The sequence below is a fragment of the Notothenia rossii genome (genome assembly GCF_949606895.1).
Source record: "Notothenia rossii genome assembly, chromosome: 6".
In the NCBI taxonomy this organism is placed as follows: Eukaryota; Metazoa; Chordata; class Actinopteri; order Perciformes; family Nototheniidae; genus Notothenia; species Notothenia rossii.
The window spans coordinates 80473154-80497042 of NC_136909.1; the positions used below are offsets into that span (position 1 = coordinate 80473154).

Sequence of the window (23889 nt, forward strand, 5' to 3'; positions counted from 1 at the left end):
GCAGTCGTTTGACCCTAGAACTTCGTATTAAATATAATTTACTCATATGACTCAGAAAGATTGCGAATAAGCCTAGGCTATTTCCCAAAATGTAAAAATATTATTTTTGATCAAAAGCACTTAAACTACATTCAAAATAGTATCTAGCCATAAAGATTTAATTTTCGTTGTGAGAAACCTGTAGCTAATTACCTGCAACCACTAAAACATATTGCCTGTGCAGCTGCAACTAAACTGCATGTAGAACACCAACCAATAAACTAAATTACCAAAATAGCCTTGACACAGAGTAGCAGTCACATATAGTATAGTTTTCTTTAATAACTTTACAACAGGGTACAAATTGGGTCCACTCATCTGAAGGCTTTGTGAAAGTTTACTGTGAAACAGCAAAAGTCAAGTTTTTCCTGGGGTATGAATAACTGAGGTTTCCCGACCTACATTCATGGCTCATAAATGTATAATGAATAGCAAAAGCCACACAAATAACCATTTGATAACACGATTGCTATAATAATTAAATAACCAAAGTAGCTCTGGAGGTTTAATGATGACAATTCAATGGCTGTTATCAAAGAGCTGTGAATTTATATCTATCTTTGGCCTCAGTTATGGTGATTTGTGTAACTTTAAATGTTGAAATATGAACATAAAGTCATCATTTTCAACCTCAGCATTTGGCAGCTGGTGGATAGTTGGTGTATGGAGACATGAGTTTTTATTTGTCAACATACAGAAATAATCTGAAGCTGTGAATGTTCAGGGAAACCTCAGTGTGTGGAGAACCGCAGGCAGGTAACAGTACAGTTAACAGTCAGCAGAAGACGCCGACATGGGCTGTGTGTGTGTGTGTGTGTGTGTGTGTGTGTGTGTGTGTGTGTGTGTGTGTGTGTGTGTGTGTGTGTGTGTGTGTGTGTGTGTGATTCAAATTTACTAAAACGTAAACAATTAAAATCGAGTTCACAAAGTTAAATCCTCCAAATCATAAATATGCTGGTGTTATAACAAAAGTCACTGAATTTGCTTTCTATAAAGTGTAGAAAATTATCTTTTAACCAGTAGTTAAAATCTGTTGAATAATCTGACAATATACTCAATCCAGATTAAAGAGTTCACTTGATTAAAAAGATATCAAACATTTTGAGGATGTGGCAATATCTTTGAAACAAAACCTCTGAAATACTGCTACGTTTGTAAAGAATCAAGTGTGTGTGTGTGTGTGTGTTTGATGAAGGGAAATTGGCCCAGTTGGCAGCTTGTTGATACTAACCATTTATAATACAAGTGTGCCCACACACTCACACATTCATGCACATACAGGAACACAGCGAGCAGCACAGGCTCACATCCAGACATCCAGGTTGTAAACAAAAGCTCTTTTTTTTATCAAAGAAAGGAGTATAAAAATGCACTGCCACAGTGCGATCTTGAAAAGCTCTATGGAGTGACTACTGCATTAGAAAAAGCAATCAACAATGCAAACAAAATGTGGGATAAAAAAATGTAAGTTTTATATTACAAAGCCTTTTGGAGTCCTGAGTTTATCAAGCATAAACAAAACAGACAAAAAGGCCAGAGTCCATATGTCATAGAAATACATTAAAGGATTTTTAAAGAAAAAAATATATATATGACAGTTTTCCAGCTTGTAGTTCAGTCCTCACTAAAAAAGAAGGTGAAAACAGCGTCCATTGCTCTTGTTTGGGACGACACACAAAATGCAGGATGTTTTGTTGTTACATGTAAAATAGTGATTGAGAGGTACAATGAATTGTCTGAGTAAATGATAGAATATGTTGATTTCCGTTGTTTTTTTTCACGTATAAAATGAAAGTAAAAGTGCTTGAAATAAAACCTTTAATGTTTTTGTAATGTGCTTCGCCCCAAACCAAACACCGTTGTGAGAAAAATGTCAGGAGTGCAGGCTGATGGAGGGTCAGAAGGTTTCGTTTCCCATTTAAGACACACACTTCCTTAAATTCCTCAGCTTCATATCGCCATGTCGTCTTCACACATTTACGTACATTATGACATCGTGTCTCTAATGTAAACTTGAATCATTCCGGTAAAGACCAAACATTTTGCAACTTGAACAGATGAACACACTTGCACACTGGGAGCAGTCCAGTACAACCACAGTCTTCTACTGTTGGCCACTGAAACCCTTTTGGGTTGAGTACCTTGCTCAAAGGCACCTTGGCAGTTGCTACTCAGAAAAAAAAAATGTTTCTTCAGTATTTAACTCCAGAACTTTCTGTTTACAAGCGTTTACTCTAAGTTCCTGCCTGCCCTGCAACTTATTATGTATTTTATTTTTTAAAATGTTTTATTGGTAAAGAAAGATGGTTAATTTGACATAACTATTACAATTTCTATTTAAAATATCTGCTTTAATGGATTTTTAAAATCACGTCAGGTTATCCCTTGATAGGCAGGAAGGATTTTATGAGCTGCTACAGATTCCTGACAACTGCTGATACAGATTTGACACAAAAACAGGAGCAAGAACAAGGATGTGGGAAGCCAAAAATACCAGGAAATGAACCCATTATTTAAGACACAGGCTGTGGATCAGTTTCTTTGTGTCTATGTTGTGTTTGTCGAAAGTGACACTGATTGTAGGTAAGTCTGTCCAGCCTGCTGTGAGAGAAACATAAGAAAAGGTCGAGGTCCTGATTCACACACAGCATGTTGAGGCAAATTGTATAAACTCAGCCTGCTGCTTTAAACATTTGAAGGACATCTTAACAAAAGCTGTCTGAAGTGTCAACATTTACCAGCCACAAAGTATACCAGCATTTAGCTAGAGGTATTTTAAAACAAATGTCTCTTTGTCTTCAGATAGCATCACGATTCGGTGTGACCAGAACCAGCACCAAGTGTTGAGGCCAAAACCTCAGTGCTTTCATTTAAAAAAAAGAGATGGATTTGATATACAAAGATCCTAAATAGCACCATATAAGTGTGTTTCTGAAAGGAACCTCATAGCCTGAATAGGTAAGTCCATACAATACTTGATAAGTTAAAAAAGAGGAAATAAACTATCTATAATAATCATTATTTATTTAACATGTCATTATATTACATCCCAGGTTCTTTTTGGATTGTGAAATTGGAAATATCAGCTAAGATTACTCAAAACAAATCAGGTTGTTAAAATTCAGTCCTGACCCAAACCGACACTCCTTTTTCAGCATCCTCTGTCACTGGTTTCCACTTAAACAAGACAGGGATTAGCACCATCCACCAACTAACTGCTGGTAGAATCTGAGTGTGGCTGGTAAACATTCAAACACTTTAATGGCTAAACAACCTGCCTTCTGCACTTCAAGTTGTCCGGTAAAAAAAATGAAAGAGACCAGAGGCATATCCCACAGCCACGTCCTCCGGAGGGATGATCCTTCTTTTATCCGCAGCACCACTTCCTCCTGCTGCTGCTGCTCTGTATCATTTTCTACCAAGGCCTTATTTCACTGCCTTGCTCGAGGCCTCATCAGGTATTCTGTCACCTGGAAGTCTCTGTTAAAGTCCAGTCTCCCAGCAGCCCTTGCAGCTTTTTATCGGCGCGGCTGGTGGCGGGAGTGGCGAGGCAGCGAGGAGGGGCTGGAGGAGGAGGAAGGGGAGCAGGGAGACATGGAGGCCAGGGAGGCGGAGGCAGCGGCGTCCTCGGCCTCCTCCAGCTCGCCTCCCCCCCCTCCGTGCAGCTCCTGGCTGACGCTGGACTGCAGCGCGGCCGGGGTCAGCCACTCTTTGGGCAGGCAGCTCTGCAGGAAGGGCACGCAGGAGCTGAAGTAGGCCAGCCGGTTCACCCAGCGAGGGACCTCCCTGCCACACAGGATCTGAAGGGAGGGAGGACAGAGACAAAGGTTGTTGTTGTTTAGCGATTTAATTTAATTTATAATTTAGTAAAAGTCACCTATTATGCAAAATCCACTTTTTTATGTCTCTTCTACATCAACATGTGTCCCCTCTGTGAAAAGAGATTCTGAAAGTTTCAGGAAAAAAGATTCTCTCTTTTTGTCCGATACATTTATATAAAAACCTGCCTGAAAATGAGCTGATCAGATTTTTATGGGCTCAGAACAGTCTCATAATACACACATGCAAACAGAAGGATTCACACTTGTATGTCATGATCCGCAAAAGGATCCACACTTGTGTTTTTCAATGCACACACAAATGTGTTCCGTTTCATATACATGTAAATAAAATCCAAACACAGAACAAAGTTTTACATATGTATTTTTGATCCTCACATATTTGTTTTCCGTTTAAATCCTTTGAACCTGCAAACACAAACCGCTTTCTGTGCACGGATCGCTGTGCATTCGTGTGTGAGTTTTTTGAGACTCCCCTGACGCTCAGCGGATTCGTACTTTTAATTTTTTCTATCTATAGCCAATCAGATGTCTCCTCAATTCTAGGCCAATCACATGAGTGCAACCCCCACGAGGGTATGATTTATTGCGTTCATGACACTTCATACGCATTTTGCGCAGTCCGGTCAGCTCGCTAAACAGAGGGCGGAGCATCAGGTGATTATGCAGAGCTGCGTGTCTCCGTCAGACTCAGCAGCTGATCTGATTTCTCTCTCGCGTCCGGTTACACTTCACTCGCGTTTATGTCCATATCGATCAGATCCAGCTCTCCTGATCGGCCTTTATAGAGAGCACCGATCAAACTATTCAGAGTGAATATCGGCCGATAATGACCAGCGGGGCTCCCCCTGTTGACAGTTCACTGTCTAGCACTGGCTTCGTAGTGCACTGATCGATTAGGCTAAGCTAACATGTAGCTGCTCCCTCCGCACTCACAACAACTTCATACAGACATAAATAAAGCAGCTGTATTCGCCATACAGGAAACACACATTTAAAACGGTTTTGCGTGCCGTTTTTGTGTACACACAAGCATTCATCAATGGTTCGGAAAGTGGCGCTGTACCTTAATAATATAAAGGCTTGTATTTGCGTGCATTTCCTGTTCGGAAAGTGGCAATGTACTGAGAGTGGAGGTGTCCTGAGATTAGCGCCTGCAGGCAGGCTCCATGGACCTGTCAGCTCCGGACTGCGCAAAATGCGTACATGAAGCGCTACGTCATGTGAATGGCTTAGACTGGAGGAGACATCTGATTGGCTATAGATAGAAAAAATGACAAGTACGAATCGGGTGAGCGTCAGGGGAGTCTCAAAAAACCCACACACAAATGCACAGCGATCCATGCACAGAAAGCGGTTTGTGTTTGCAGGTTCAGAGGTTTTAAACTTTAAACAAATATGTGAGGATCAAAAATACATATGTAAAACTTTTTTCTGTATTTGGATTTTATTTACATGTAGGGCTATATGAAACGGAACACATTTGTGTTTGCATTGAAAAACACAAGTGTGGATCCTTCTGTGTATATTTTGGCCACTTTAAGATGTCATAACGATGTTTTGGCTTGTGTTAGCCAATAACCAACCAAGGTAACCCCCCCCCCCCCCCACACACACACCTTATCACCTGAATCTCCTCCTAGAGCACCATTGTGTTCTTTTAACCAAATCTCTCAGAGGAGTGTGGGGAGGGGCTCCTTATTTTTAATCTAAAGTAACAGACAGAGAATCAGCACTTTGGAAACAGGGCTGAAACAGAGGGGATTATGGGATGCTGCAATGATCTGTTTGGTGTTTGGAGCCAAACACTTCAGAGACATGTTTTGTATCTGAGACCTATAATATATTGATGAAAAACAGTATAATAGGGGACCTTTAAGGCTGCTTTGACACAGGGTGTATACAATTGGCAGGGTCACACTGCTCCTTTTAAGAGACACATTCAATAACTTTTCAAAGTACCTAAACCAAACGTGTCTGGACTTGATACCACAATTAATGGATATTGTCACTTTGTTTGTTTTACCAGCTGCTCATATTCACTTTGAGTTTAGGTTTTTTCTTGAGGATTTTGAATGCTGACCTAGCTCTGGTCACTTCTGGTGTGAGATTCAAGTACATATAACCAGTGGATTGTTTCCTTTTCAAACATTTAAAGTGTTTTTGGTTAAAATGATTTAATTAGTTACGTTTTTTTGTGTTAATAAGATAAAGGATTCAGTTCCCAGTTGGAAAGGGCCATCTAAGGGCGAAGAAAATAAGTAAAAATATTCTAAATATACCTTGCACTTTAACTTATTTTGTTATTTTTAGGGATGACCTTTCTTTAAACAGTCTAAAACACATTTAGCTGACATCCCCATCCACAGCACGACATTGCTTTGCTTCCATGCTGATCCTTTCTCTTCTTCATTCACTGTTGGTAATACACTGACTGTGGATAAGTACCTCATATAACCCCACCCCAAAACATCCTACAACGCTCCCTTTCATGTGTTCTAGGTCAGAAGACATCTGAGGGGCTAATCAGAGGCAGCTGAGCTTGCTTTTGAATACATTTGAAACAATGAAAGAGGAAAATACATTCTTCCATTCCCTTGGGAGGTGACTCATGGTTAAGAATAAACAACATTTCCTAGTATTCTAGGTCTTACATTTGAAAAAAAGAAAAACGCCAAGACATTCCAGAAAGCTCCATGACCTGTGGCAACCAGACAGAGTAAATAGTGCCTCTATGGGAGGGATTAATTCATGTACTGTACCCCACTGGTTCCATATGAGAAGGTTTGCTTAGAGGAAGACTTCAGAGTCTCTGGTGTATTTCTCTTTAACCTCATTCCCTTCACAGACCAGCATGCTGGACGGGCAGCAACACTGTCAGCGTAAGGGCTAATTATCCTCACTGTATCAGAGCTGGGGCGAGTGGCTTCCAAGAAAGGCTTTGTTTCCAGTCAAAGCAGGGCTTACTTTTGCTCTTACATTTTTTGCTTGTTTTTTTTTTATTACTGCCACATATTATTCCATTCTATTTCTATGTAAATACTGCTATATTTTTTTATTATTTTAAATATTTTTTAATGTTATTAGTTTTCTTAAAATAGTTTTCTATCTGTGTTTTTCATTTTCATTTTCATTTTATGTATGCACCAGGACATCTAGTCAAATTCCTCGTACGTGTCAACCTATCTGGTAATACACCTGATTCTGACATTTTTTTTTTTTAATGCATGCTTTTAAAAAAATAATAAAATACAAAGAAGTTTATTTTCCACCGTGCCATATGCAGCCAGCAGATGATACTAGAATATACACTTTGTTTAGGCTGCAGCAACTTCCTCGTCTCCTTATGTTTTGACAGGGATAAACGTAGGCGCTCTAAAAAGCAAATCACTCTGGCTTGCTACACATATGATCTCCCAGATAGGCACAGCCTCAACTACATTAGGAGGAGGAAGCAGACAATCTTTAAATATCACAGGGTGTATTGTCTGGCTGATTTATAAAAAAAAAAGAGCTGTTGCTGCAGATTTCACACTGCAGTCACGTGTTTTCAGAAATACTCCTTTACACTCACAAGACAAGCTTATAATCAGCAACTCGAGCTGTTCGTGGCAGATCAGCTTTTTATAGCAGAGTGTGATTTCTCATGTGAAAAACAACAACTGCTTAGCACATTTTTTAACAATTCAACTACACAGATGTCTGCATTCATCATTTATCTTCTGGCAACTGCAACGTAGCTAGCTGAACCCACAACATTTACATTTAGCCATAAAGTTGATTTGGCCAACAGTGGTTCGTTCACACAACCTGCAGAAACAGAAATATTCAAAGACAATGTTTGCTCTCACTTTTAGTTTAGTTTTGCTCTTTATCTAATCCTGATAAAGCCGTAGATGCTAACTATACACTCAAAGTTATTTCACTAAACACTTGTCTGTGTTATTTCTCTGTTATGATTCTTCAGTGAACTATTTACATTCTAGGTGAGACTCTTGATCCCAGGAAGTCGGAAAGATTAGTGACATGGCCTTAAGTTATTAGGAACAAAGTTACTTATTTAAAACTTACTTTGATACATTTGTACTTGTAGTTACTGGATACAAGCCTTATTGGAGCCCATAGCTCTTGTTGATTTCACCTTATAGTTGACACTGAATAGTCGGGCAACGGTTATTTAATGAAATACAAATGTGACGCCTTGAGTATTGTTAAGAAAAAAACAAATCAAGCCATTTTCAAATGTTTCATCCACATAGCAAGTTGAAATTCAATGCCTTGAAATCAAGATCTGAGTCAAGCACTTCAAAGGTTCTCTCTGGAGAATCCATTGTTATGCTTGATGTTTTAATGCTGCATCAACCATGTTCTGCTCCGTCTTCTTTAAGTCAACCTCCCATATTAATGAGGTGACAGTAAACATGACAGTCGAGTCCTTAGAGCAACGATGCTCCCCTAGGGAATCAGCTGTGTCAGGATTATTGTGTATATGTGTTTGTTTGATTATGGGGTCTTATATACGGTAGAATAGATGCTGTTTTGTGTCCACGTAAGTGTTAATGTCTGAATGTGTCACTCTTAGTCTTGACACGAGGTGTGTAAATCTGTGTGTAGCAGTTGTTTTGTTAGTGTGTTTGCTAGCTTGCTCTGCATGCCCGGGCTTGTGTCAGTGTGTGTTAATCCCCATCTCAGTGCTAGATGCTAACTGTAAGACTCCCTGCTCATTAGTCACACCAGGGTAAGCTGATTGAAAGTGCACACACAGTCACGACACACAAACACACAGCTTGTTCAGTGGCTCACACTGAGAGCAGGACAGAAAAATCAAGTGATTATTAAACTGAGTGTGTCGTTTATTTCTGAAGCACATGTCAGTTTCGGTCAGCGGTGCTGCACAGTGTGTGTTTTTCCAAACTTGTGTGTGTGTGTGTGTGTGTGTGTGTGTGTGTGTGTGTGTGTGTGTGTGTGTGTGTGTGTGTGTGTGTGTGTGTGTGTGTGTGTGTGTGTGTGTGTGTGTGTGTGTGTGTGTGTGTGTGTGTGTGCACTTACCTCCGACAGTGCCGAGGAGAAGTGATTGCAGTTCTTGTGCATGAGGTGGTAGGCGTTTCCTTTGTACTCCTTCCCCATCTCCTCCACGATGCGCTCCACATCCTCCTCTGTGAAGTCGGTGCTGCCCAACACTATGGCTTCTCTGCAGAGGAGAGAGGAGAGAGGAGAGAGGAGAGAGGAGAGAGGAGAGAGGAGAGAGGAGAGAGGAGAGGGGAGAGAGGAGAGAGGAGAGGGGAGAGGAGAGGGGAGAGAGGAGAGCGTGCGGAGGCAGGTGTTACTAAGGCTTACTCAGACGAAACATCAACAATGAGTTCAAGACTTTTGGTTAACCTTTCTTTGTGCAATCAAGTTGCCTCATCATAGACTTGTACGAACAGATTCATTTGGCTAAGGATGGTGTCATTAGTTTTGAAAGCTATTTAGTCATAAACCAAAAGGGATGGGCAAACACTTTCAAAATGATATATATTACAAATTACTAGTTACTACTGTATGTATAGTTATGTGTAGTCTTATTTCTACTATATAACCACAGTTCAACTAGTGGTGGGTAATATTTATAGTCTACAGTTTTCAATTAAAACTACATTTTCACAACATATCACCTTATTGTGAAACGGACTAAGATTCATTTTTGAAAAAAACACTATCAGACAACAGAAACAGTCCGGCTATCAATGAACGTAATTAGGGTGCATTGTCTGTCGATCATGCATACCTAAAAACAATGCCATGGTTAAAATATATTTTAGAGTAAAATGTATAACATGGCTTGATAAAAGGTAAATTAAGCTGGAATGGGATTTTCAAGATTTTTTGACCCTTTATACCTACCGGTAGATTAATATTTGTATATGATATTTTGCATTGGGAGACATTCGCTTTGTATTTGACAGAGACACAACAGCGGGAGATATCTAGGCATTTGTCCCAGATTACCCATAGTTATTATCTACTGGTCTGCATAGAAACAGTGTGTGTGTGTGTGTGTTCAAGGCAGAGTCAGTATAAAGCCACAGGGCAGATGATCTAGAGCAGAAGTAATGCAACACACACACACACACACACACACACACACACACACACACACACACACACACACACACACACACACACACACACACACACACACACACACACACACACACACACACACACACACACACACACACACACACACCAAATGACCAAACACAGCAATGACGAGCCCTCAGCAGTTCTGCTGAATTAATGTATTAAATGAATTTGTTTGCAGCGCAGAGACTTTGATTTTCTGAAATGTCACAGACGGTTAATTGTCATTGGCCTAAAGATCAAGCAACTTGTTGTTTTCAACCTTATTTAAATGACATGTAGGATCAAAATATATAATAAATACCTAACAATATACTGCAGTCCTGTCCAAGGCCACAAACCAGTATGAGAAATCCCCCTGCAATCAATGTAAACCTAAACACAGAACATTATATGCTTTGAAAACATATGCTTTGTTGCAGGAAAGTTGCAACTAAATGCTACATTTTCTTCTCCCTCTCTGTTTTTTATTACTATTTCTCGGTCCCAAAAAAAAAAGGTGTGAAATCAAAACATTTTTCACATGCTGAGCTCTCCATGTCTTTAGTATCTGTGATCCAGCAGCAGTGACCCGTAGCCCTCATTACAGGAAGACACCGGCTCACTGACTGACTGTTAGACAATGATTATTCGACTGTCTGCTCCTGTTTGGTTCAATGAATAACTCATGAACCAAACATAGAAAGACGTCTACGGTGCTTGGCATCAAAGTGTTTCTGAGACTGCACAGTCAGAGTCTATTCAGTAGCTCATGAGTGGGTGAAAAGCACGCTGGCGCCGTTACTCTGAATAAACCAAGCTACTCAGGTAATCAGAAAACACTGTTACCTGCTGTGTTGTTACCCTGTAAACCTGTGATTCATACCGCAGGTCGGTATCAGACCTCTTCACTCTTCCAGACATTATTTTCGGAGGCACGGCTTTCTTATTTGAATTGTACTAGTAATAGAAGATGCTCACAATGACAGCACTGGTTGCTACTTCACTATATAAGAGTGTAGTGTCTCCAAAAGTCTATGTCAGAGAGACTCTCTTAGAGTTTTTAAACACAAAACAGCAGCGGGGTCAGCAGCGTATTCAAATTCTCAGTTTTGGGGATATTGTCTAACGAAGACTCTCACGTCAAACTGGCCCAATACCGAGTCACCTGACCTGTTGTCGAAAGGCTGGAGGCACATGTGGGAAACAAAAAGTACATGGATGCAATTGCGCGCAAGTTAAACCAAAATCACAAACTTACTTGAATTTAAAGGTCTCGCCGAGTTCTGTAGCGTCACCTGGTGTAATCTCAAAGATCCCTGAGAATGGGTACGGGTGTCCGCCATAGGCAAACTCTAAACACACAACATGAAAACATTAGTGCAAATCATTCCCATGCAGAAAATCGTAGGTTGTTATTTCGCACAAGAAGCCAAATAACAACCGTAAAACAATTCAGAAATGTCTGAAGTATGTTTTGAATTCTGATTGTTGGAAAGCGTCCTTTATGAAACGCCATCCACAGGGAGGGAACTGATATGTGTGGTGTTATATTTCTGCCTTATTTTTACCTCTTCCATAGATCTCAATCCCCGAGTGAAAGACTCCGATGCCCAGAGTGCTGGTAAACTCATTGATCCAGTACTGAAAATAGAAAGAAAGGTCAATGTAACATGTTATTTGTATATATGTATCACCACATGGATGGACACAGTTTTAACATGTTTAGTTCTAATATATATTTAAAGTAACCATACAATACAACGACGTATGATAAAGTGTGAACTGTATATGTGAAAATGTCTCTGAAATGTGTCAGCACCTATGGAAACTCCTTTTTATTTATATGACGTAAAGTTATTTCGATTTTTCCAAAAATGTGTACCCTATTTTTACGTTTTACCTCATTTTATCTTTAATTATTATACCATTATTGAGGAAGATTACCAACAACCATCATTACCTGACAAGCGTCTTTTAGTCGTTTGATTAAGTATAGTTAGTGATCATATTTATTAATTTGATATATTTATAAAATGGTGACATCCTTAACAACTTCCCCAAACTTATAGTGAAGATTTCAAGTTTTTCATTTGATCAAAACAGTCCAAAATGCAAACAAGTATTGATGTAAAAGAGAGAAGAGAAGCAAATCCTCACATGTGAGAATGTTTAACAATTTAGAAAATCTGTTCAATTCTTAGAGTTTATTTTAAACAAAGTCTATCGGTGGACTAAACGATTGTTTCAGCAGATCACAGCCTATCTTATTAACATATGTAACCTTTGCTTGTAAACAACTATCTGTTGCAGTTACACCACAGACAGCAGCTGGAGAGGTAGGGAGATCTGTGAGTCTCTTATGTTTACAAAAGATCCTTTCCACACAAACAATTACAGTCACAAGAAAAAGCACACACAAAAAATCAATAATTGCATTAGCAGTGATGGCTTCATCTTTTCAGCGCCGAGCCTAACATCCTGCAGCTGCAAGGCGATTGGTCAAGCTGTTGCTAGGCAGAGTTTGATACTGTTATTATCACAGAGGATCTGCATTGCAAATAGTTCTCTCTGCATATTGTAACTGTTTAAACACAAACTGTAATCATACAGGTAATGAGGACACCGCACCGCCCTCTGGCTCTTTGCATTGCAGCAGCTGTGAGGACGTTTTTCTACCTTCACTGAAAACTTCACTGTCGACTTGTGAACTCCTTTCTACTTGTTGCAGACCATTTCAGGTAATAACAAACTATGTTTTCGAGATGTTGCACTGTGACTGTTAGTAATGACTGCTGGAGAGAAGTGTCACCTTTCTGAAACTTGAGATGTGAGTAGTAAAGTGTAACATAACCAGGGTGAGCAGTGATGGGAGTACACTAGGGATGTAACGATATACCGAATACCGCGGTAATGAAACGGCTCAATACCGTCGTGAGACTGAAAAAATCTACCGCGATATTACCATTCATTCATTTATATCTCGCCCTGTAAATAAAAACTGTAATGTTTTTGTTTGAACAGCAGAGGACGCCATAATACTAGTCAAGAATACTCCCATCATCCTTTGCGTGCAAGCCCGCCCTCACACTCAGACCCAACGAGAAAATGGCGAACGGAGTAGACGAACATGCTGACCAACTAAATAGAAATTGTGAAATTGAGGATGCTCCATCGACTTTTAAAGCTGTTGTGTGGCAGCATTTTGGTTTTCCCGTTTCAAGAAATGACAAAGGTGAAAAGCAAACTGACAAACGCCAAACTATTTGCAAATCCTGCCGGGCGACGGTCGCCTACAATTCGGGAAACACATCGAACATGAGAAGTCATTTGTCACCTCACCACCCAGAAAAGCTCCGAACACAACAACCTACTGTGAGGAAAAAGCCTAAGCCGGGCCAACTGACTCTGACAGAAGTATTTGGAGCGCCACTTCCCCCTAACAGTCCAAGAGCTCAGGAAATAACAAGGTGCATCGGCGAGTACATGGCCAAAGACTTAAGGCCGTTTTCTGTGGTCGACAACAGTGGATTTCGGAGGTTAGTAAACACGCTGGAGCCCAAGTATGCCATTCCATCACGGCCATACTTTAGTCGAACAGTGCTACCCGCTCTGTACCAAGAGACAAAAGCTAAAGTGACACAGAGCCTCAAAGAAGCAGAGTGCATCTCAATAACAACAGATGGGTGGACTTCACGAGCTACATTACAGTCACGGCTCATGTTATGACCAGCGAATGGGAAATTAAAAGTTTTGTTTTACAGACGCGGCCTCTTTTCACATCACACACTGGACTCAACATTGCTGAGGTGTTAAAATCTGCTGTTTTGGAGTGGGGACTCGACAATAATCAAGGCATTGCTGTCGTAACAGACAACGCAAGGAATATGGATGTAGCGGTGAGAGAGGCCGGTCTTTCCCCACACATAAAGTGTTTTGCCCACACTTTAAACCTCGCTTCAAAAGCGGGTTTGAACGTAAACCGGGCAAGCCGTCTGCTTGGTAGAGTGAGGCTTGTAGCTGCGTTTTTTCACCGCAGTTCAACTGCCACAGCTGTGCTGGCCACCAAACAGGGAATGTTAAACCTGCCTGCGCATAAACTCATCATGGATGTGGTCACAAGATGGAACAGCTCGCTTGACATGCTCGAGCGCTACCTGGAGCAACAACAAGCTATCGCTGCAATGCTACTCAGTGCTGAAGTCAGGCGCAACGCTCTTGAACCAGCTGACATCACGGACGCCGAGGACATGGTTCGGCTTCTCTCACCGCTGAAAAAAGCAACCACCGTGCTGTGCGATGAGCCTCGACCTACAGTCTCTCTCATTGTGCCCCTCAAGCACATGATAGAGCAAAGCATGGCACAGTGCGATGAGGACTCCTCCACCATCGCCCAAATGAAGAGAGCCATACTGAAGGACTTTACAGACAGATACCAAGGGGAGAAAAACAAGTTTCTGCAAGAGAGCACTGCCTTGGACCCCCGGTCCGGAGCTTGCACCAGCTAAATGACAGTCAGAGGGAGGACGTTTTCGACAGGCTGAAGTTGAAAGCCACACAGATGCAGAACCAGGTACATATTTCAATATTCTTTTTGTGTCTGTGTAACTTTTTCAGATAACGTAAGGTGTGTTTGCCTCTGTTGTTTTTGTGAAAAGAAAGATAAGACGTTTTTTTTCTACCTCTGCTTGCTTGCATAGAACCCTAGTGAAACAGAAGGGGAAAGAGCACATGACGCTGAGGAACAATCTCCTCCTTCCAAAAAGACAGCACTCGAAGATCTCCTTGGGGAGTCTTTCAGTAAAGAAGTGCACGTCGCACAACACTGGTATCGAGGCTGAAATTGACTTGTACCGCAAAGCGACCTCTATTTTACTCTCTGACTGTCCTCTCAAGTGGTGGAGAGACAATGCAAAGTGTTACCCACTGCTGTCCCCCATGGCCAAAGCATATCTCTCTGTCCCAGCCACATCAGTGCCGAGTGAGTTTTTTCCACAGCAGGGGATATTGTAAACGCCCAAAGATCCCAGCTTCTACCTGGAAATGTTGACATGCTCATCTTCCTGATGAGTGAGTGAGAGAGAGTTTGAGTTGAGTTACTTGAAATCTATTTTATTGCAGGGTCTGATTATTGAATGTTCTTGTTTATTTGCACAAAGAAAATGCATACTTTTGTTTGGTAGTACTTGTTCTTGTTCCAGTCTGTTACTGTTTTGACACTTTAAATGTACTACTATACTAAAATGCTGTACAAATCAGATTTATTATTTAATAAAGAAAACATTGGAGTAAAAACAAATTTGTATTTTTTTTTTGAATTTTTTTTTCCTTCAATATATCGCGATAAATATCGTACCGTGGACTTGTTATCGCGGTATTACCGTACCGTGAGTTTTTGGTATCGTTACATCCCTAGAGTACACTCAGCTAACTTTGACCAATCGCAGGAATTTGTACATTGATTATAAAAAAGGGATAGGGAAAGCACTCGTACATCTAAAATAAATATGCAATATGGTCATATTCACGTGCAGTTTACTTACAATAAATAATAGTAAACTAATGGGAAATTCAAGACATCCAGCAACAATCTTCATTAACAAAGAAACCTGTGTTCTTCCTGGAAAAGTGTTTCTATGCATCCTATCTTATTAACCCTTTTATGAACTCAAAATGCATTTTTCCAACAGCTACTATATATATACTCTTAAAATCAACCCCTCAATGAACAGAAAACACATTAAGAAACTACAAATATGTCATTATTACAAGGAAAGGAAGCGTGCGAGGAAGTGACCTTTTGCTCTGTTTCAAAACCACTTTGCGTGCTAAGGTAACCCGAACAAGTACCGGTACATACAACAAAGCACGAGTCATTCACTGCTAACTTTAACATTTGAATACTCATTGTTTGCATGTTAAAGCCACGTGGTTTCTTCTTCTAGAATTGCAGTTAACCATGCTTTCTTTTTTTATAAATAATTCAGCTTTACATTGCGACAAACCTACTATAGTGCAACAGTTCAACATTTACCATTGGCAGAGCTTTTCAAGTAAAGATGATTAAGATATTGTCTAACATCAGCTGCTTGGATCTCCTCTTTAGATTTGTGAAAGAACTGAGCAGAAATAGCACTATTGATAATATCCGGCTTGTATCCTCCTTCAGTTGTTTCTGTGAGTTCAGACACTGAAGTGTATCAGCTTTCATTGCTGCTACAAGCCTCTGGGTGTTTCTCAATGTCGAGGAAAGCTGATGGTACGTCTTCGAGTCCCGCCGAAGGACTGTTCCAATGTCCAGCATACTTGGAATTCTACCGAGCCCGGCGTACTTCGTAGCGAGAAATTTCGAGGCTGCACATGTGTAGACTCCACAGTCTTAAAATCCCCACAATGCTTTGCGCACGGACCAATTTCCCCAAATCTGTGGCGAAAAATAAGGCGGGGCATCTCATATGACGCACACCTGCAGATTTGCTCGCCTGTTCCACTCTTCGTTTTCCGAATGCCAGGAAGGATTTTTTTCCTTCGCTTCTGAAGCAAGTGACTCGGAAGACATGTGCTACCAAGCAAGCATACTCGACATTGAGAAACACCCCGAGTGTGCAGGTGTGCGTGATATGAGAGGCCCCGCCTTACATTTTCCGCCACAGATTTGGGGAAATTGGTCAGTGCGCAAAGCATTGTGGGGATTTTAAGAACACGGAGTCTACACAAATTTCTCGCTACGAAGTACGCCGGCCACGGTAGAATTCCAAGTATGCTGGACATTGGAACAGTCCTTCGTCTTAAAATCCCCACAATGCTTTGCGCACAGACCAATTTCCAAATTTTTGGCGGAAATCGCGATCCATTTAAGGCGGGACCTCGCATATGACGCACACCTGTTAGCCTGTTCCACCATTCTTCATTTTCCGAGGCTAGGAAGGATTCTTGCCTCGCTTCTGAAGGACCTGACTCAGAGGTACATGTGCTACCAAGAAAGCCTCCTCGACATTGAGAAACACCCTCTGAAACACTCAGGCTTTTCCTAGGAGGCGAAAGCTTTAAGTGGTTCCAGACAACTGAATACTAAGAATCCACAAGAGCATTTAAGTTGCAAAAGAGGCCCACAGCTACCAGAGGACTGTAAAAGCTACACATGACTTAATAGAAAGGAACACCGTAAACACAGATACAAGTTTACTCTGCATTTAGCAATAACTCGTAATCCCTCTGAGCGGCATGTCAGTTAGTAGGGATCGACCGATATGGCTTTTTCAAGGCCGATACCGATTATTAGTAATCAAGGAGACCGATAATCGATATTTGGAACCGATATACATTTGCAGTAAAATCAGAAAATCTTGGTGTCAAAATGTAGAATAACACAAACACAACCTCTTTGAAATGCATTTAAGCATATATTATGTTGAATGAACTTTTAAACATCTTACAACTTTTTTTAGTTCAGCCATAGATCTGCAATGAGTTAGAGAGAGACAGTTAAAAGTGGGGCTGCAGGCTGACATGCTTAACAAACAATAATGCTTAATTTATTATATCAAAACAATGCCTGTCTATCTAGCATACAATCCCAATAAACTGCTAGCAACTGTAAAACACTAGTGCTAGCTAATGTTTTGCAAAATATTAAAAGTGAGGCTATTACAGTAGACCTAACGTTAGTCTAGTAGCCTCACTTCTAATATCTTGCTAAACATTTGCTAGATACATGTTGGCTAGCTAATGAGCTTCAATTATCAACCTGAAAAACTGCGAGGCTCCACTCGCAGCCCCCCCTCCGCACCACTCCGCTGCGAGACGCTGCACGCACCCCCAACTCTGACTGACTTCCCGCGTCCCTGTGTAACTGGGAAACTGATAGAATTGGATCATAAGATCGTGGTGTTTTTGCAACTTCAGCATAGGGGTTTGGGATGTTTATTGAACTTCGGCTTTCAACTGATTTACCCTCGAAACACATGTATGGCTCTGCCGCTCAGCGCTGCTACATGCCTCTGTCTGTGTCTGCGTTCTTCGCACCTGCCTGTAATCTGAGAAGGTCCCGCCTCTCTGGCTGGCTCCCGCCCGGAAAATCTTCAGTGTTGATTGACACTTCAGTAATAGCAAATCAGATAGCGCTGTGGGCGGGACATTGCTCGTGTACAGAGAGTGGTGACTGCAGCCAGAGAAAGGGCCGCATCAGAGCCAAAGTTTTATCGGCAATTTCATTAAAAAAAGGCCGATACCGATAATCGGTCAAATGCGGAATATCGGCTGGCCGATTATCGGGGCCGACTCCTATCAGTCGGTCGACCCCTATCAGTTAGACGCCCAAACACGAAATATCAAGAGCAGCCACAGGATGAGCTTCTGTGTATCTTGGCAATATTTTGAGAAAGTTAATCTGATAGTTGAATACGCTACTCCCCCCCTCGGTGGTGCAATAAGAGTATTATCTGAGCGCTTATTACTTCAAAGCTTGTTAAAGCTCGCCTCCACCACCGCACAGAGATCATGCCTGGTACAATATTTAGAAAGAATAAAAGAAAGAGAAGGGGAGAAATGGGTGCTGCAGATAATGCCTCTATACTTGATCATCTTATTCCATGCTTTAGGGCAGTGTTATCATTTTCTCTGTTAAGGGTTTTAATCTCTAACCATGGTGGTGAGCAAAGAGACGTGGAATGTATGTCTTTAGTGGTTACTTGTACATCAATGCTTTAAATTCTCTAAAGGGGACACATGAAAGCAAACAGAAATCACGAATTGATGAAAGTAAACAACAGCTCCCAGCCACACACAAAACAAAGGTATATTTGAGCAGTTTAGCTAATGACAAGTCTGCTATGCTTTAGTATGTCAATCACAAAGGTACATTTTGGCCTAAGTACTTGATTGATTGGTTGATATACTCCAGTCATTGATCTCAAAACTAGACTTAAAACAGTGTTACTGAGGTTGCTTAACTAATAAAAGAAGTTTCCATAAAGCAGTCATTCATTGATTAGCAAGTCTGCCCACAATGGTCTACAAACATACAAAGCTGTTTTTAGTAAACTTTTCTGAAACGCAGGAGCTCTGACCTTTCTGCTACATGATGCTACACTGGGGCTGGTGCTTTGGAGTGTCCTACATAAAAGATACACTTATTTCTCTTGACATGGTCCTAATTGATCCAAGGCATTATCCACAGCCAAAACACAACACAACATGCTCTCTGGGTACTTGACACTGTTAAACCTAATACCCTAATACCCTAACACACACACACACACTCTCAAACACACTCACAGATACAGTAGTAGAGCAGGCGGACAGGTGGTGTGCAGATAACGCCGACTCATTAGAGCAGAGCACTAAAGCACTCAATGCTAGCCTGGAAAATCCACTTAGCAGAGATGGGACCTGACGGAGGGGGACTGTAGAAGAAGAAATGGAGCGTGGTCTGCACTCCAGGCTGCACAGATATTCCTGAAAGTCACGTGACAGCATTGATCCTCAAATGCGAGTGTCTTTCTGTCTTAGCGTGAATGTTCAGAGTCACATGTTTTGCAGTGACAGATGCTCGCTCTGTGCCACCATGCAGCCCCTCCAAGCCCCCAACCACGCTGCATTTCAGTCAGCGCTCTCTGCTGCCACTGATCATTGCTTGGTGTGAACATCTGAGACGGTGTGGGGGATCCTGCCGTGTGTGTCACCACTCATGACCTCTGCTGTTGCCTCATCTCTGCAGTTTCTTAACTTCCTCTTAGATAGAAAGCTAGCAGACTAACACGTTCTAAGATTAGCTTGAGGGCAGTCTGGCATCATGGTGCAACACACTAATGTTGCAATTCAAATGCATAATCCAGGTGCAAAGAAGATACATGTTCTTACCTTATCAATTAGGGTTGCACAATTAATCTAAATGTTATGGAAATCGCAGTTTACACAATATTTGTTAAAAGCGAAATAATATTCTGAAATAATAATGTTTCAAAAAAGGTAATTCTGTCGAATATCGTGAATCAAACCGCAATGAGTGATTTTTGTTATATTAAACACTTAAAGGAACATGTGCACTGTGCAACTGTGTTATCAAGGACACTAGAAGTATCCGATAGGGATATTGATTGAATGGGGAGCAACATAAATCTTGATCGAGACACCCTTAGCTATGACAAAGGGCCTAAGCATAGTCGCTAAGCAGTCACCCAGCACTCACTGATCTATAAGCCAGAATTGACCAAAATGTGGACAGCATCAGTCAACCAGCAGACAGAAAGTCCTGTAGTCACTCAAAGAGCTTGCAGCCGGTTGTAATCCCAAACAGTCACTCGGTCACTTTCCCGAGTCATGAGAGAACAGCCTGATCAATAGACAGAGGAAGTGTTGAATGAATGGACCGCGGCCATCGCCTCATTGTCCGCAACGAACTCGAGCTGCAAACAAGCCAATGTCTTGTTCCCACAGCATCACTGTAACGGCCCGTCCACGCAGCGGCGTGCGTTGAAGCTTGCCGGCGGGTGTGTCTGAAACTCGGCCAACAATCAATCACATGAATCTCCCGCCCCTGACACACAAGCAGCGGTTTGATTGGCTAGAGCTTGTACTGGCATACGATTCGATTGGCTGACGCTTCTGCCGAGGCTTCAAAAGTTGAACATTGCTCAACTTTTGCAGCGAGCCACGCCAGCAAAGCTCCGTGTCGCTTCCCACAATTCAGTTCGGCGAAAAGTGACCCCATTCAAAGTGAATGGTGAAGCTTTCAACGCACGCCGCTGTGTGGACGGGCCGTAAGAGTCAAGGACAACGTGCACATTGGTTCTGTTACTTCAAACCCACTTCTGAAACTCAATCTGGATAACAACTGAAAGATCAACGAACAGAAAGCACAAGAAAGCCTGCAGCTGCAAATTAAAGTGACACATGTGTTTGTGTTAGATATGTATAAGAAGCTTTCGTAAGCCTTTGCTTGTGAGTGCGTGCCATGGCCCATGCACCCATTCACATGGATGGAAGTGAGACAGAGAAAAAAAGCTCTTCAGTTTTTACTGAGAAGCAATGTTGACCGCAAGTCAAGTGGAAAGCATGAGGAAGTGAAAGAAAGAGGGGGAGGGAGTGCATAAGATAGTATCAGGGATGAAATGTAGAATGATAGTAGGTAGGAATGAAAGATTTGAAGATAAGTGACTGAATTAACAGCTGAGAAAGGAAGGGAGGAATAAACAGTGTAGTTATTTGGAGATAATATGAGTAGGACTTAGAAAAGACTCTCCCTAACGGCAGGGGGTTATGCTACTAATGTACTCTACACTGCATTCTTCCACACGGAAACATCTTTGTACAGATTCTCAAAAGGGATTGTTTATTGACTTGAATTCTCAACGTCGCTCCGCATAAAACCGACTCTAACCTCCTGATCTCTCGCCTGTGAGGATATATTGACCATGAGCTAAAAAGGGAACACAACAGCTATAAATCAGATTAGAAATAGAAGAAAAGGGGCAGCAGCAGGGCAGGACAAATCATGTCTTGAAAAGAGAGGACGTTTGAGTTTAGTCAGCAACAAAAATATTTCTTGATACTTGATATCGTCTGGATGTTTACGGTGTATACTGGTGGAAAAGAAGACAACACCATAATAACAAACATGGTGAACATTTATGACAAGTTGTGGTTTTCCAGCAAGATGTCCATCCACATTGTTACCGAAGAAAACACTTCTACTGCCTGTTTAATGCCCCTTAACAAAACAAATGCCATTGTAATCGGTCTGCCACAGGAAATCCATATCAATCAATGATTCATCAACACATCAGTCAATCTGCACCCCCTCCCTCCGTGACTCACTCCTGCACGGTGACAACACAGTGACTCAAATTCAACCTCTGGCTCGTTCTGTAACAAAGAGACGTACATTTTCCTCACGTAGGAAATGCCGTATGTGTGAAATCGTCTTTTACTTTCACATCCACTTTTGATTTTCAGGCGGTTTGGTTTAATGTCCCGTGTTTTTTATACTGGGTAACGTTATGTCCTTAAGAACGACTAAGTTTTCTCTACAGACTTACATGGATGAATGGATATAAAAAGGAAACACTTAAAGAAATGGTGACCTCTGTTTGGGTCATCAGGTTTTACTGGCCGCTGTAAATCCTTCACTCAAGTTGTTTTTCTGTTCTTTCAACAGAAGCATAAGACCTCCAACATCCAAAAAAGTCCTGGTGTAGGTGCTTGAGTTTAAAATACTCCAAAAGCATTTAATGTCAAGAATGTGTTTGCATTTGATGCTGCCTCTCGCTGCCTTGTTCCATCGTGTGTTTGGTATAGAAGAAGACATTCCTAAAAGGTGAAACTGAACTAAATATAGCAACGTTTGTGTAATGAGCATACGCTGATTTGAAGAGTGTTTCATAATCATTTGAAAGTCCATTTGATATTATCAGAGGTGGAAAAAAGTACTCAGATCTTGTACTTAAGTAAAAGTTGAGGTACCAGAGAGTAGGAGTAAGTAAAAAGACAATCAAAATGTTACTCAAGTAAAAGTGGTGGCATCAAAATGTACCATGAGTAGAAGTACTCATTATGCAGATTGGCCCATTTTAGAATAATATATATTATATGTTTTGATTATAATTATGAATGTTGTCAAAGCTGGTAAAGGTGCAGCTAGTTTTAATGACTTGTATACTGCTGCTTGTGACTTTACTCCAGGTGGAACTAAAGTCTGTTTTAAGTGTTGATTATATTTCACATCCTTAATCCAAATGTGCAAAGTAACTAAAAGTATCAACACATGTAGTGGAGAAAAAGTACACCTTTTACCTCTGAATTGTAGTGGAGTAAAACTACATAATTTACCTCTGAATTGTAGTAGAGAAGAAGTACAAAGTAGCATGAAATACTCAAGTAAAGTACAAGTCTGTGAGTGACAAAATAATGTCCAAATATGGGATAAATAAAGTATATATATATATATATATATACATATATAAATCACCTTTGTATGATGGAGCTTGGGCTTTGCTGTTGACATGTACACGACAAAAACATAATACATGGATAAAGTAGCAAAGAAGTCATCAAAAATACATTTCTCTGACCCTTTTGAACCACTTACCATATCATAGACGTTGAGGATGATCGGCTCGTTGGCCATCACTGGCATCAGGCTGTTTTCAGGCTGTTTTCTCCCCTGACGTCCCTTCCTCTCTGCGGGTCTTCCTCCTCCGCACACCCCCTACTGCTTCCTCCCGAGATACAAACTCTCGCCCTTCCCAAAATAGACCTCACTCCCTCACCCTGATCCCTGGCACTTTCACGACAGATTATCAGCTCGATATTTCAATTTCACAACCCGGTGTAGAAAAGCTTGAGGAGGGTATTTTTTTGTACCGTCCAACATCTGACTGGCTTTGTCCAGATGACAGCTGCTCGTCTTGTCACTGACTTGCTAAAAAGCTACCGAGGTCGAGGTGAAAAAGCGGACTTTAAAGGGGGAATAATGTCTTCCAGGAGGCGCATTAGCACGGAAAAATCTCAAATTCATTTTTCCTAAACGAAATACTCAGCAAAATGACATGATGCTGAGGTATTAAAGTGTATTTCCTCTCGCTACTCCCTTATTAGCTAGCTAACGGTAGCGCTGGTGCTGGTCGGCAGGATGCTATGCGACTGCTGCTGGGAGAGAAAACTGAACAGTGAGAGTGGGCGAGGAGCAGAGCGGTAAAATTAATCCACACTCGATTATTAAACCTTGGTGCATTGAGCATTGTGGGTAATGTAGTTCTTGGATTAAAGAAAACCCCTGTACAAAAATTAACTATGTAGACACAAGTTTCTGGACACACTTGTGACTGTATTAAATTGTACTGACTTGGGCTTTAGTCAGTGATGGAAAGATAAGATTTACTTATGTACAAATGTACTTACCTTTTCAGTT

General features: G+C 41.2%; 1 protein-coding gene across 1 annotated transcript; it reads right to left on the reverse strand.

The window, feature by feature from the left end:
• Positions 1-290: 290 nt before the first annotated feature.
• On the reverse strand, positions 291-23676 carry desi2 (desumoylating isopeptidase 2). The gene is made up of 5 exons (XM_079688780.1): positions 23068-23676; positions 11552-11624; positions 11242-11335; positions 8928-9069; positions 291-3839 (listed from the first exon to the last, which is right to left on the reverse strand). The coding sequence occupies exons 1-5, from the start codon at positions 23113-23115 to the stop codon at positions 3558-3560; spliced, it is 639 nt and encodes a 212-aa protein (XP_079544906.1). The 5' UTR covers positions 23116-23676; the 3' UTR covers positions 291-3557.
• Positions 23677-23889: the final 213 nt, after the last annotated feature.

Excerpts from the sequence above, each read along its gene's own strand:
- desi2 (XM_079688780.1), bottom strand. The coding sequence starts at position 23,115 with ATGCCAGTGATGGCCAACGAGCCGATCATCCTCAACGTCTATGATATG. Across the intron at positions 11,625-23,067 it reads TCCTCAACGTCTATGATATG|TACTGGATCAATGAGTTTAC; the intron begins GTAAGTGGTTCA and ends TTCTATTTTCAG. Across the intron at positions 9,070-11,241 it reads GGCGAGACCTTTAAATTCAA|AGAAGCCATAGTGTTGGGCA; the intron begins GTAAGTTTGTGA and ends TCTCCTCTGCAG.